Source organism: Triturus cristatus, chromosome 4_2 (assembly GCF_964204655.1).
Source record: "Triturus cristatus chromosome 4_2, aTriCri1.1, whole genome shotgun sequence".
NCBI classification, from domain to species: Eukaryota; Metazoa; Chordata; class Amphibia; order Caudata; family Salamandridae; genus Triturus; species Triturus cristatus.
In genome coordinates this window covers 922433236-922446995 of record NC_140586.1, presented here as the reverse complement: position 1 = coordinate 922446995, position 13760 = coordinate 922433236, and the positions used below count along the sequence as shown (strand labels likewise).

The 13760-nt window shown below is 49.2% G+C and overlaps 1 protein-coding gene across 1 annotated transcript in view; it reads right to left on the bottom strand.

Moving 5' to 3' along the window:
- LOC146835416 (uncharacterized) overlaps positions 1–13760 on the bottom strand; it is a 165029-nt gene that overhangs the window by 110363 nt on the left and 40906 nt on the right. Inside the window, exon 4 of the mRNA XM_085602978.1 lies at positions 2106–2266. Coding sequence (XP_085459104.1) covers positions 2106–2266 — 161 coding nt within the window. The remainder of the gene's footprint in view (positions 1–2105; positions 2267–13760) is intronic.

Here is a 13760-nt window from a genome sequence, read left to right as displayed (position 1 = left end):
TCTTACTACCCGTGACGTGGTGTCTGTGTTACATTGTAATTGTGTTTGTATAGCGCTTACTACCCCTGATGAGGTGTTTGTGTTGTATTGTATTTGTGTTTGTATAGCGCTTACTACCCCTGACGAGGTGTTTGTGTCATATTGTAATTGTGTTTGTATAGCGCTTACTACCCCTGATGAGGTGTTTGTGTTTTGCTGTAATTGTGTTTCTATAGCGCTTACTACCTCTGACGTGGTGTTTGTGTTTTGCTGTAATTGTGTTTCTATAGCGCTTACTACCTCTGACGTGGTGTTTGTGTTTTACTGTAATTGTGTTTCTATAGTGCTTACTACCCCTGACGAGGTGTCTGTGTTTTGCTGTAATTGTGTTTCTATAGCGCTTACTACCCCTGACGTGGTGTTTGTGTTTTGCTGTAATTGTGTTTCTATAGCGCTTACTGCCTCTGACGTGGTGTTTGTGTCGTATTGTAATTGTGTTTGTATAGCGCTTACTACCCCTGATGAGGTGTTTGTGTTGTATTGTGTTTGTATAGCGCTTACTACCCCTGACGAGGTGTTTGTGTCATATTGTAATTGTGTTTCTATAGCGCTTACTACCCCTGACGTGGTGTTTGTGTTTTGCTGTAATTGTGTTTCTATAGCGCTTACTGCCTCTGACGTGGTTTTTGTGTTGTATTGTAATTGTGTTTGTATAGCGCTTACTACCCCTGATGAGGTGTTTGTGTTGTATTGTGTTTGTATAGCGCTTACTACCCCTGACGAGGTGTTTGTGTCGTATTGTAATTGTGTTTGTATAGCGCTTACTACCCCTGACGATGTGTTTGTGTTTTGCTGTAATTGTGTTTCTATAGCACTTACTGCCTCTGATGTGGTGTTTGTGTCGTATTGTAATTGTGTTTGTATAGCGCTTACTACCCCTGACGAGGTGTTTGTGTTGCGCTGTAATTGTGTTTCTATAGCGCTTACTACCCCTGACGTGGTGTTTGTGTTTTGCTATAATTGTGTTTCTATAGCACTTACTGCCTCTGACGTGGTGTTTGTGTCGTATTGTAATTGTGTTTGTATAGCGCTTACTACCCCTGATGAGGTGTTTGTGTTGTATTGTGTTTGTATAGCGCTTACTACCCCTGATGAGGTGTTTATGTTGTATTGTGTTTGTATAGCGCTTACTACCCCTGATGAGGTGTTTGTGTTGTATTGTGTTTGTATAGTGCTTACTACCCCTGATGAGGTGTTTGTGTTGTATTGTGTTTGTATAGCGCTTACTACCCCTGATGAGGTGTTTGTGTTGTATTGTGTTTGTATAGCGCTTACTACCCCTGATGAGGTGTTTGTGTTGTATTGTGTTTGTATAGTGCTTACTACCCCTGATGAGGTGTTTGTGTTGTATTGTGTTTGTAATGCGCTTACTACCCCTGACGAGGTGTTTGTGTTTAGCTGTAATTGTGTTTCTACAGCGCTTACTACCTCTGACGTGGTGTTTGTGTCGTATTGTATTTGTGTTTTTATAGCGCTTACTACCCCTGATGAGGTGTTTGTGTTGTATTGTGTTTGTATAGCGCTTACTACCTCTGACGTGGTGTTTGTGTTTTGCTGTAATTGTGTTTCTGTAGCGCTTACTACCTCTGGCATGGTGTTTGTGACGTATTGTCATTGTGTTTGTATAGCGCTTACTACCCCTGATGAGGTGTTTGTGTTGTATTGTGTTTGTATAGTGCTTACTACCCCTGATGAGGTGTTTGTGTTGTATTGTGTTTGTATAGCGCTTACTACCCCTGATGAGGTGTTTGTGTTGTATTGTGTTTGTATAGTGCTTACTAACCCTGATGAGGTGTTTGTGTTGTATTGTGTTTGTATAGCGCTTACTACCCCTGACGAGGTGTTTGTGTTGTATTGTGTTTGTATAGTTCGTACTACCCCTGACGAGGTGTTTGTGTTGCGCTGTAATTGTGTTTGTATAGCGCTTACTACCTCTGACGTGGTGTTTGTGTCGTATTGTGATTGTGTTTCTATAGCGCTTACTACCTCTGGCGTGGTGCTTGTGTCGTATTGTCATGGTGTTTGTATAGCACGTACTTCCCCTGGCCAGGGGTTTCTGTACTCACCGTCAACGGTTATGCTGTTGGGATCCACAGGAAGGCCCGCCAGCATGTTATTGTTACTTAGGATGAAGTCTCCGATCGCTTTGGCAATTTCCTCAGCAGTGGGCGCGGGAGAGGTGGAGGTGTCGAAGATAATTTCCAGCACTGTTTCCACCGAACCCTGGCTGTGGAAAAACAGACAGGAATAGTAAATGTTTCAGTGGATCACACCGGCCCCCACCTCCTCGCTCACCCCTAGGGCTAGCGTGACCGCCCGTCCGCAACTTTCAGGGACCGTCCGTAAGTTATCCCTAAAGTTCGTTGTCCGTGATGAATGTTTTAACAGACGCCATTTTACTGTAATGCTGGCTTCTCAGCTAAAGAACAGAAGTTAATTTCCACAATTTAGATTCCTGAGCTGCTTGAATGATTGATTGAGCCGAGGTGCCAGGGGGCCTTCTGGGCCGCGTTCCGGAGGGAGGGGCAGACGGCTAAAAAGAATACGCTTGCTTGTCAGTGTGTCTGAATCCCCAAAGAAATGTAAATGTGTGCAATTGCTTACTTGGCAAATATAAAGACTGATTGGAAGCCGTTAATCGATGGAATCAGCTTCCTGTTGACAAGATATTTTCTTTTTGCGAGGTACTGTAAGTGTGTTCCAAGCTGAGCGCTGGAGTGCGTGCTTTTAATGGACAGTTATACAAAATGTTGGCACTACGTATACTCTGCAAATTAATGAAATCTATCCTTTAGTAGCACTTTTTATCTTTAACCTAAATGTATTATTATACAGTATATAATGCACGTTTAAAATAATGACTTAAAGATTCACAGTGCTTTCAAGGACCTCCAAGCACTAAAAGTACACGAGTCGCTTTTCCAAGCTTCATCAAACAGGATTCGGTTCTGTGGGTCTCTGGTGCACACATATACATCTGTAGTGATTGCATTAACCAATACAGGTTTCAAAACATACAGTAGTGCCTTTCCCACTGATTAGTTTAACTTTTGTTTATTTTTCAGAGAGTCATTTTATCAGCCACACCTTTGATTACGTCTCTGCGTCTACTGACCCCGCCCCTATGCCAGTATCCATACTTTTTGAATGCACTTCAAAGGTGCATGGAATCGCTTCGAGGTGGGCGAGCCAACAAGGGCCTGGCTAAAATCTTAGAGACCGTGCAGTGACCGAGCCAAGCCCTGGCATGGTTACAATGGAAATCATATGACAAACATCATGTAAAATATGATATAATTCAAGAGAAGTGTATTTGAAGCATTAACGTTAATAAGTCACATTACAGTCTATTACATCAAATACAAAAGGTTTTTGGACAACTAGTATTCAAACCTCACATATTTGCAAGTGCTTTCACATGCATACATGAAGAAGAAAGAGTTTAGGTGAAGTAAAACATTCGCCTAAGATCACACAATTTAAGCAGGGAAGCTGCAATTTATTCCGGTTTTCTAATAAAACTTTGCCCGAATCAGTTAGGAATCATGTATTTGACTTTCCTTATGTTATGGGTTTGTTTTGACTTCTTTGTGTATTTTTCTGCAGTATTTATATAGTGCAATCTGAACCCAAAGGTATTGGAGCACTTTACATGAGCACCACTTACATTACACAAACAACATTAATTGTTTTTAGGCATGTGAAGATTAAGTGGTTTGTCCAGAATCACAGCATGTTGAGCCGGTGCAGAGACTCAAACTTGGTTACCCAGTTTCAAAGTCGGCAGCCCTGTCCTTAGCGCCACATACTGGGTAGAGGGAAGGAGGCAGGCAGAAGCCACATGAAAGCTTGGCTCGCCATGGGATCAAGGTTCCAACAGGGCCTCGAGCTGAGCCAGAGACATGCTTCAGGCAGATGTATGATGTTACAACACATTCCGTTGCAACGCATGACTTTACCACGCAGCGTTACAACGCGAATGCCATTCCCACGCATAACTTTTACCATGAATATTCCTTTACCATGCATATTTTTACAACGAATTTCGTAGTAAATTCATGCATGGTAAGGGCATACTCTTGGTAAAGGTTATTCCCCCACCCCTAAACCCTTCTTACAAATACCCGTCCCCTGCCCTTAACCCTAAAATCGGACTACTGCGTTTTAAAAAAATCTAAAATTCCCCTTAACTCTCCTCGTAGTCTCGTCTGTCCTCTCTTCTCCATGATCTTCCTTGTTGACGTTGCAGGTCGTAAAGATGAAACGGAAGTGTCTTTCCATTTCCTCTAACAACGTCCATTGCCTCCCGATTGCCTCCATTCAGGTGCATTTGTTTGGGGGGAGACCCCTCCAAGCCCCCTTTTCTATTTGCACGCATTTTTTTTGGGGGGGGGAGACCCCCAAGCCCCCTTTTTTTATTCTAGCCTTTGCTACGTATCTCGTAGTAAAGGTATGCTTGGTAAAGGCTATTCGTGTTAACCACGCATGCGTTGTAATGCATGCATGGTTAATGTTATGCGTGGAAACGGCTGCGTTGTATTGGCCGTTTCCCGCTTCAGGCTCCAGCCTGGCTCAAGCTTTCAGTTGCTCGCTCACCGCTAGAATGGCTATATAATGTCTAGAACGTCAGTGATATAAGCACATGGTGTCCTGCCTTCCCTTACCTTCATTATGAACCTTTTTTTAGATAGCCTGTGATCTGTATCTATTTAACACAGTTTACTATTCATTTACAAAGTTGTACAAAAACACTGTCTTCTGGTTTTAAAGGGGATTGAGAAAAATAAATTAATCTAGTCAGCGGTTTAAGTGCACTGTGCGTGACCGTGAAGTCTGGCTTCAAATCCCGGATTTCCTATATGGCTAAATTGTTTGATTCTAGTCAAATCAATTTACTTCATGTGTCTAATTTACTTGATAGTGACAGCTGAGAGCACTTTCAAGTAATTCAGTTTAAGATGGACTGTGCATCAAAAACTCACTTGTATTTTTTTTGTTAGTGTGGAATGTTCCCCCTTCCATAACAGTAATATAGGGCATGATGTAAGGGACACCAGACCATACATGGGTCGATGCGCAGGAACGCCCATGTGCCGCCCATGTAAGGCCTACCTGACAGAAGGTAATGCAAGACAGAGCTACGCACTGTATTGTGATACGTTTTCTTTTTTACAAAGCCACGCCACTCAGGATTGGCGCCAGTGTGTGCTCAAAGAGCTTCTTCAAGCTAGCAAGGCCAGGCTTATCTGTCTCATTCTAGAGACGACTCATCTTGATCACTGAGAAAAATCTTACCATAAAGTGCCAGCAAGAAACACTGATTGGTGAGAACGGTGGGCGCATAGCAAGAGGGAAGACAACAGGGCACGCCGGGTTTCACTCTCTTTCATAGCTGCCAGGTCTCCCCATGCCAGGCTGGTCACATCTGTCAATCTTTTTGTAAACTAACAGAGCTTTGCAGGGGTGCTTCAGGGCCAGATCAGCTTTAGGGGACACACCCTTAGGTTACTTTAGGTCGTGCAGAAGCACCCTCTGCAATCAACTCCTCGAACGGTTAGTTGAATCAAAGTGCTTTTCTCTCATTTTCACTGCTTTCTCTTGCTCTTTCCCCCACTTTTTTGTGTACCTCTTCCTTGCTTTTCTCTCATTTTCACTGCTTTCTCCTTGCTCTTTCCCTTTTTGTGTACCTCTCCTTTGCTTTTTTCCCTGTTTTATGTGCGGCCTCCCCAGGCACCTCTTCCTTTCTCTCCTGGTTCCCACTCCGAGGGTCCTCCTCTCCTTTAAACTATGTCTCAATCTACTCGCAAGTTTGTTTAATCTTTACATGCACTGCAATAGTATGTTCATGACCCCTGAGCGAACAAATGATATTAAATTGAAGGCCAGTACTTTGGCTGAGGTAAGTTAGCACTGTCAGCCTTAAAAGATGTGTGACTTGATCTTGTTTTGCTGTTCCAGGCTCAGTTTTTTAATTAAGTATGACTTTTAGCTTGGCGGGGAACGAGTATCTTTTATTTTGTACTTTAGTTTAGCTTGGAGAGTGCTTGAGGGCTATTTAGGAGGCTGTGGGGTGCATATTTGCACATACATGGAGCGCACTTGCAGAAACAGCATTTAAATTGGCCTAGATTGGCTCGGGGATGGGCAGTTGAGGCTAAAACGATTGCTTTTGGACCTCCTCTGGGTAGCTTTGAGGACAATAGTAGGGTGGATGCATAAATAGAAACTGAAGGATACGCAGACTCTGGCTGGTGTGACAAGGTTACAATAGGCTCTGGGTACCGCGATACAAAGTGGATTGCTTGAGGTGGGACATCATGGAACGGGAGAATACTCATGGATGTGGCATTACTTTTCAACTAGTTCCTGTTGTGTAAGAAGTTACCTGTCTCCCCCAACAGAGGACGTCCACCCTTCAGTGGTGTATGAGTATACAACAAGTGTCACTGATGAAAGAACTCTTGAACTCATTGTGATATGAAGACACAGCCTAGAACACAGATGTCGAGCGGCGTGGTCCGTGATCGGCGCTCCTCTCCCTGTGCCCCTGGTCTTTTTTCTGTGCGTAATTGTTTAATTGGCTTTCTATGCGTTTAATTGTTAATTTGTACTGGTATTGTTTTCATTGCTGTTTCCCCCGCTGTATTGCCTGTCTCTCCCTGCCTGTCGCCGCCCTCCGTCTTCCCTCCCCGCTCCCCGCTTCCCGCCACCACCGCCGACCCCGCCCCTTTTTTCCTTCTGTTCCCTCCCCGCTCCCGCCTCCCAGCTGCTCCGCCCACCCGCGCACTTGGCCATATATGGCGACCGTGCGACGCAGGTGAGTGTGTCCTAGCTCTGGGACACTCCCGCGCCGCACGGCCACCAGCTGCTGCGTGTGCCTCCCCTTCCTCTGTGCCTCGCTGCCCGACTGCCGCCTCGTGACCACGCCCCCTCCTTCGAGCGGCGTGGTCCGTGTTCGGCGCTCCTCTCCCTGTGCCCCTGGTCTTTTTTCTGTGCGTAATTGTTTAATTGGCTTTCTCTGCGTTTAATTGTTAATTTGTACTGGTATTGTTTTCATTGCTGTTTCCCCCGCTGTATTGCCTGTCTCTCCCTGCCTGTCGCCGCCCTCCGTCTTCCCTCCCCGCTCCCCGCTTCCCGCCACCACCGCCGACCCCGCCCCTTTTTTCCTTCTGTTCCCTCCCGCCTCCCAGCTGCTCCGCCCACCCGCGCACTTGGCCATATATGGCGACCGTGCGACGCAGGTGAGTGTGCCCTAGCTCTGGGACACTCCCGCGCCGCACGGCCACCAGCTGCTGCGTGTGCCTCCCCTTCCTCTGTGCCTCGCTGCCCGACTGCCGCCTCGTGACCACGCCCCCTCCTTCGAGCGGCGTGGTCCGTGATCGGCGCTCCTCTCCCTGTGCCCCTGGTCTTTTTTCTGTGCGTAATTGTTTAATTGGCTTTCTCTGCGTTTAATTGTTAATTTGTACTGGTATTGTTTTCATTGCTGTTTCCCCCGCTGTATTGCCTGTCTCTCCCTGCCTGTCGCCGCCCTCCGTCTTCCCTCCCCGCTCCCCGCTTCCCGCCACCACCGCCGACCCCGCCCCTTTTTTCCTTCTGTTCCCTCCCCGCTCCCGCCTCCCAGCTGCTCCGCCCACCCGCGCACTTCGCTATATATGGCGACCGTGCGAACGCGCAGCGGTCACGCGCAGCGGGCGCGCCGATTGTGCGCCGAAGGCGCGCCAAAGGCAAGCCCGTCTACGCCCGTCCGCGCCTGGACCGCGCCCAGTGCCAGGACCCCTGGCCCTCGAGGACCCCGACCGACCCGCCTGACGTACACCGCCGCCACCCTCATCGCACTCAACACCGGCAGGACCCAGGGATGCTACCGAGCTACTCCGAAGCACACCCACGGACCCTTCAGCTGCCTCGCCTGCCAGTTCACCTGCATCCGGACCTGCCCGGCACCAGCACCTGCCAAGCCGAACACCAGCAGCAACCACCTCAAGTGCATCCTGCTCAACACCCGCTCCGTCCACAGACACGCCATCGAACTCTGGAACCTCCTAGACGCCACAGCCCCTGACGTTGCCTTCATCACGGAGACCTGGATGAACGCCTCCTCAGCGCCCGACATCGCCATCGCCATCCCAGAAGGCTACAAGATCACCCGGAGGGACCGCAACGCCAACCAGGTGGGAGGAGGCATCGCCATCATCCACAAGAACACCATCCGCATCACGACCAGCACCGACAACACCCCACCCTCCGCCAAACACCTGCATTTCCAGATTCACACCGACCCGAAGACCACCCTCAGAGGCACCTTGATCTACCGACCTCCGGGACCACGAACTCAATTCAGCGAGGACATCGCCGACTTCGTCAGCCCGCACGCCCTCCCCTCCGCTGACTACATCCTCCTGGGGGACTTCAACTCCCACCTGGAGAACAACAACGACTGCAATACCAGCACCCTGCTCGACAACCTCGCCAACCTTGTACTCAAGCAGCTGGTGTCCACACCCACCCACCTCGCCGGACACACACTCGACGCCATCTTCTCATCCAGCAAAGACATCGCCTTCAGCCACACCACAGAACTCCACTGGACGGACCACAGATGCATCCACTTCACCTTCAGTAGAACGACGATCCACCACCACCAGCAACAGGTTGCCCGAAGAAGCTGGAACAAGATCACAGCCGACCAGCTCGCTGCTTCCCTGAGCCAGCACCCTCCGGCCAGCTCAGCGAACCCCAGCCAGGCCGCCGACAACCTCTCGAAGTGGATCAGCAAATGCGCAGACGAACTCGCCCCTCTGAGGATCCCGCCCAGCAGACCCGGCAATAAGAGAGCCCCATGGTTCACCGACGAACTCAAGAGCTCCAAGAAGAACTGCCGAGCCCTCGAGAAAGCCTGGAGAAAGGAACCCACGCCGGACAACAGGACCACCCTCAAGCTCGCCACCCGGAAACACCACCAATTGATCCGCACCGCCAAGAAAACTGCATTCAAGGACCGGCTGGACAACAACGCACACAACTGCAAGGAACTCTTCAACATCGTGAAAGAGCTCTCCAACCCCAACGCCGGAAACAACGACATCACCCCATCGCAAGACCTCTGCAACTCCCTCGCCTCCTACTTCCACAACAAGATCACGGACATACACAACAGCTTCAGCACTCAACCGACGCACGCCACGACCGCAGCAACGCCACCCACCACCACCCTCCGCGCCTGGACCCCGGTCAACACCGAAGACACCGTCCACATGATGAACTCCGTCCACTCCGGATCTCCGACCGACCCCTGCCCTCACCACGTCTTCAACAAAGCCGAAGCTGTCATCGCACCCCACCTGCGGGACATCATCAACACCTCATTCGACACCGCCACCTTCCCCGAGAGCTGGAAGCACGCCGAACTCAGCGCTCTACTCAAGAAACCTACAGCAGACCTCACCGAACTCAAGAATTACCGCCCCATCTCTCTACTCCCGTTTCCAGCCAAAGTCATCGAAAAGACCGTCAACAAACAGCTGGCCGCCTTCCTCGAGACGAACGGATCCCTCGACCCATCGCAGTCCGGATTCCGTGCCAACCACAGCACCGAGACCGCCCTCATCGCCGCCACTGACGACATCCGAGCCCTGATGGACAACGGAGAAACAGCGGCCCTCATCCTCCTAGACCTCTCCGCGGCCTTCGACACGGTCTGCCACCGCACCCTAGTGCAGCGCCTCAGCAACGTCGGAATCCAGGAGAAGGCACTGGAATGGATCGTCTCCTTCCTCGACGGAAGAACACAAAGAGTCTGCCTACCACCGTACAAGTCAGAGGCCACCGAAGTCATCTGCGGCGTCCCTCAAGGATCCTCGCTGAGCCCTACTCTCTTCAACGTCTACATGAGCCCCCTCGCGGCCATCGCACGCCAACACAACCTCAACATAATCTCCTACGCCGACGACACCCAGCTGATCCTCTCCCTGACCAACGACCCCGCCGCCGCCAGAGCCAACCTGCACGAAGGGATGAAAGAGGTAGCCGAGTGGATGACGACGAGCCGCCTGAAACTGAACTCAGATAAGACGGAGGTCCTCATCCTGGGCTCCTCGCCCTCCGCCTGGGACGACTCCTGGTGGCCCCCCGCCCTGGGCACCGCACCCAAACCGACGGACCACGCACGCAACCTGGGTTTCATCCTGGACTCCTCCCTCTCCATGACCAGGCAAGTCAACGCCGTCTCCTCGTCGTGCTTCAACATCCTGCGCATGCTTCGGAAGATCTTCTGGTGGATCCCCACAGAGACCAGGAAGACCGTCACCCAGGCCCTCGTCACCAGCCGACTGGACTACGGCAGCGCACTCTACGCCGGAACCACCGCCAAGATCCAGAAGAGACTCCAGCGCATCCAGAACGCCTCAGCCAGACTCATCCTCGACATCCCACGACACAGCCACATCTCCGGACACCTAAGAGACCTGCACTGGCTCCCGGTCAACAAGAGAATCACCTTCCGCCTCCTTACCCACGCACACAAAGCTCTCCACGATCAAGGCCCGAGCTACCTCAACAACCGCATCAACTTCTACGCTCCCAAACGCCACCTCCGATCTGCCAGCCACGCCCTCGCCGCCGTCCCACGCATCCGCAGAGCCACTACAGGAGGAAGGTCCTTCTCCTACCTGGCCGCCAAGACCTGGAACTCCCTCCCGGCCGACCTGCGCCTGACCCAAGACCACCTCTCCTTCAGGAAGAAGCTCAAGACCTGGCTGTTCGAGCAGTAGCGGCACCCCCCCCCCCCCCCCCCAGCGCCTTGAGACCCTACGGGTAGGTAGTGCGCTCTATAAATGTCTTGATTGATTAACCATCTTTCATATCAAAATAACTTGCTGTGTCTGTGCTAATCTCCCCAGAATTAAACCACTCAACCTTCCCATTCAAACATGATTGTATGATAGGAGGAACTTTATACAATTTGGAAATAAGGTGGCTGAATGTTTAAATGAGACATATGAGGCACATCAGAAATTCACACCCCACATTCTAGCTGTGGAGGGTATTGTCCTTAACGCAGGATGCCAAAGTTCCGATTCACCTGAAGGCCCACTCGAGACAAGGCAAGATCCTTTTATTTAAATTTGGTCAGATGCTTCCATCCCTTAAGTCTACCTCTGCCACCGTGTACTTAAATCACTGAGTCGTAATGTAGGACATTTGTATCAGTCCTGGTAATGCCGCCTTTAGCCTTCACCCTTTCAATGCCAAAAATTGGCTACTGATAAAGGGAAAATGTTGTAACTACATTAATGAGCTAACGAGAAACAGAACACCACATATCTCCTCTACAGCGACACACACAAGATCACCCTAAATGTATGACCTTCACACCCTTGCACAACCAGCCTAGGACCAAGTGCACAGTCTAGCAAACTATGACACATACATCCCAGCCTCATCATGAGTTTGAGTTGAGATGGTGAATGGGCCATAAAGATGCCTTTAATGCCTTTCAATGTTATTTTCAACTTGTCATAAGTGCTATGTGTTGCAAATGCCAGGCTGTATCGCCTGACAAATATCTGCTTATTTCTTTAACATGTGGATTGGTGTTTATAAAAGGCTCTAACTTTGCAGTCACAGGCAGAATAGTAAGGTGGACTAGTTGACAGTCTTGTGGTGGTGGTAATGGGTGACTGAAAACAAAGTCTGTAAGCTATAAGCAACAACCTTTAAATACCTGTAATTGAACTGTGCAAATGTTTCAAAACATACCAGCAGTTAGGAAACCGCAAGTGGAGCACTTGTTTGTAATTCAGAAGAGTGCTGGAAACAGAGTTTGAAAAGGATCAAAACAATCCAATCACTTTACTTGGTGATGTTCAAATGAAACCTATTGGCTGAAACCACATTTCCACACATTATTGTTTGTGTGCTTTACAGTTTTACCAGTAAAACTGCACGCTGGCATTTCGCTTCCATTCAATAGAAAATGTTCTGCATGAAAAATACAGTTCCTCGTTCTGATCTACAATAATGCTTCAAGTAAGCATGCAGTTTCCAGTCTGTAGCAGACTTCTGTGCATCAATGAGAATCTACAGTTTACAGTTCACAGAAATGAAACAGCCCAATCCGTATACTATTTCCATATACAGGTAAAATAAGGAAGGCTGATATATGCCAGGGCATGATATAACAATGTCCACTCCTATCCAACCGCTCTGGCCCACAATAATACCATAACACTCGGCAGTCTGCAGCCAATGACAGCTCATGCAGGCTGGCTAATAACTCCCTTTTCCTGCTTCATGCTCTTAGCCTCACACAAGGCCTGTCTGCTATGGGTCTTTCCCATCACTCAGCCCTGTACCAGCCCCTAAATCCAGGATTTGTAAAGCGCAGCAGAGCACCTGTGAGGGTCTGAAGGTGGTGAATTATATGGAAGGGAAGATTAAGTGATTTGCCCAGAATCACAGGATGTTGACGCCGGCGACGAGACACTAACCTGGATCTCGCCAGCTCTGAAGTCGGCAGCTCAGGCCATTACGCCACAACCAGTCGTCACCAGCTGAACAGACACGGAATAGCTGAAGTGATCTTACACATAAAGCTGGCCACTCAGAGGACTGCACTCTAGTCCAGCACTGAAAGCCCCGATTAGCTACATTCTATGCGTGACGCTTTACATCTCACGACACTCAGATATGAGCTGCTAGAAACAAAGTCCATCTGAGCAGATCTTCCCGGCCACTTCTCTCACCAAACATGCCTGCAGACAGGAGAGCTTTGAGAAGTTAATTAGACACCTCTCTCTTTACTGTTTACAAAAACACCTTTTAAGACCATGGATTTCACTTCTTCTGAAGTATCTAATGCCCCTCACTTGCCCTGGCACCTTGCTAAGTGTTGCCCTGCCATTTCCTGGCCTCTCAACTCTGAATCTGGCCTATGTGTGTCCTGTGTACATTGGCTGAGCACACACAGGACCCGGGTGTCCTTGTCCAGTCACTGCACTGACTGTCTGTGCTGGGTGAAATTTGCAGTTTCCTCTGTGGAAATGATGTGAAATGCCCAGAAGATTAGACGTTATTACGTAACATACTGGTTTGCATCATGTGCTACTTTTTAGCACCAATAGCATCCTCACGTCCATTTGACGCATTTCATGCTAAAAGAAAAAACACAAAAAGCTTGTGACGCGAACAACAACCGCTTGCGACTGATCATTTGTGTACTTCTGATTATCCTAAGATGTGATATTTACCTGAATGAATTCTCAATTACACCTTGTGGCGTAATGGCGTAAAGTCCGGAATTCGACCTAAGAAGCGTCGATTGTAATCCCGGAAATTGCTTGCGATTGCGCTGCATAGAGAGGATGGCAGCTGGCCCCAGTTTAAACTGGGATCCATTCCAGATGTGTGTCCTTATGGATGTGATGGGGTTCCTTCACCCCTTCAGGGCCCTTGAGGTGGGCTATCTCTGCCTCTTTGGGGGACGCATAGAAAGGGTTTGCTCTAATTAAGGCAGCAGCCAATAATGACAAGGAAGGGAAGAGAATCCCTGAGGTAAACTTTAATGAACACAAAGTTACTGAAAACAGGTCCCGTGGCGGTGTGGTGCTTGCTTAGCTGTACTAGTGCAGGATGGGGCCGAAGGCAGAGAGGAGGCACGGGAGGACTTGTCCTGCGCCGTCTACGCCCGGGGGGGCTCCAGACACATTTCTTGGGGCTGCTTA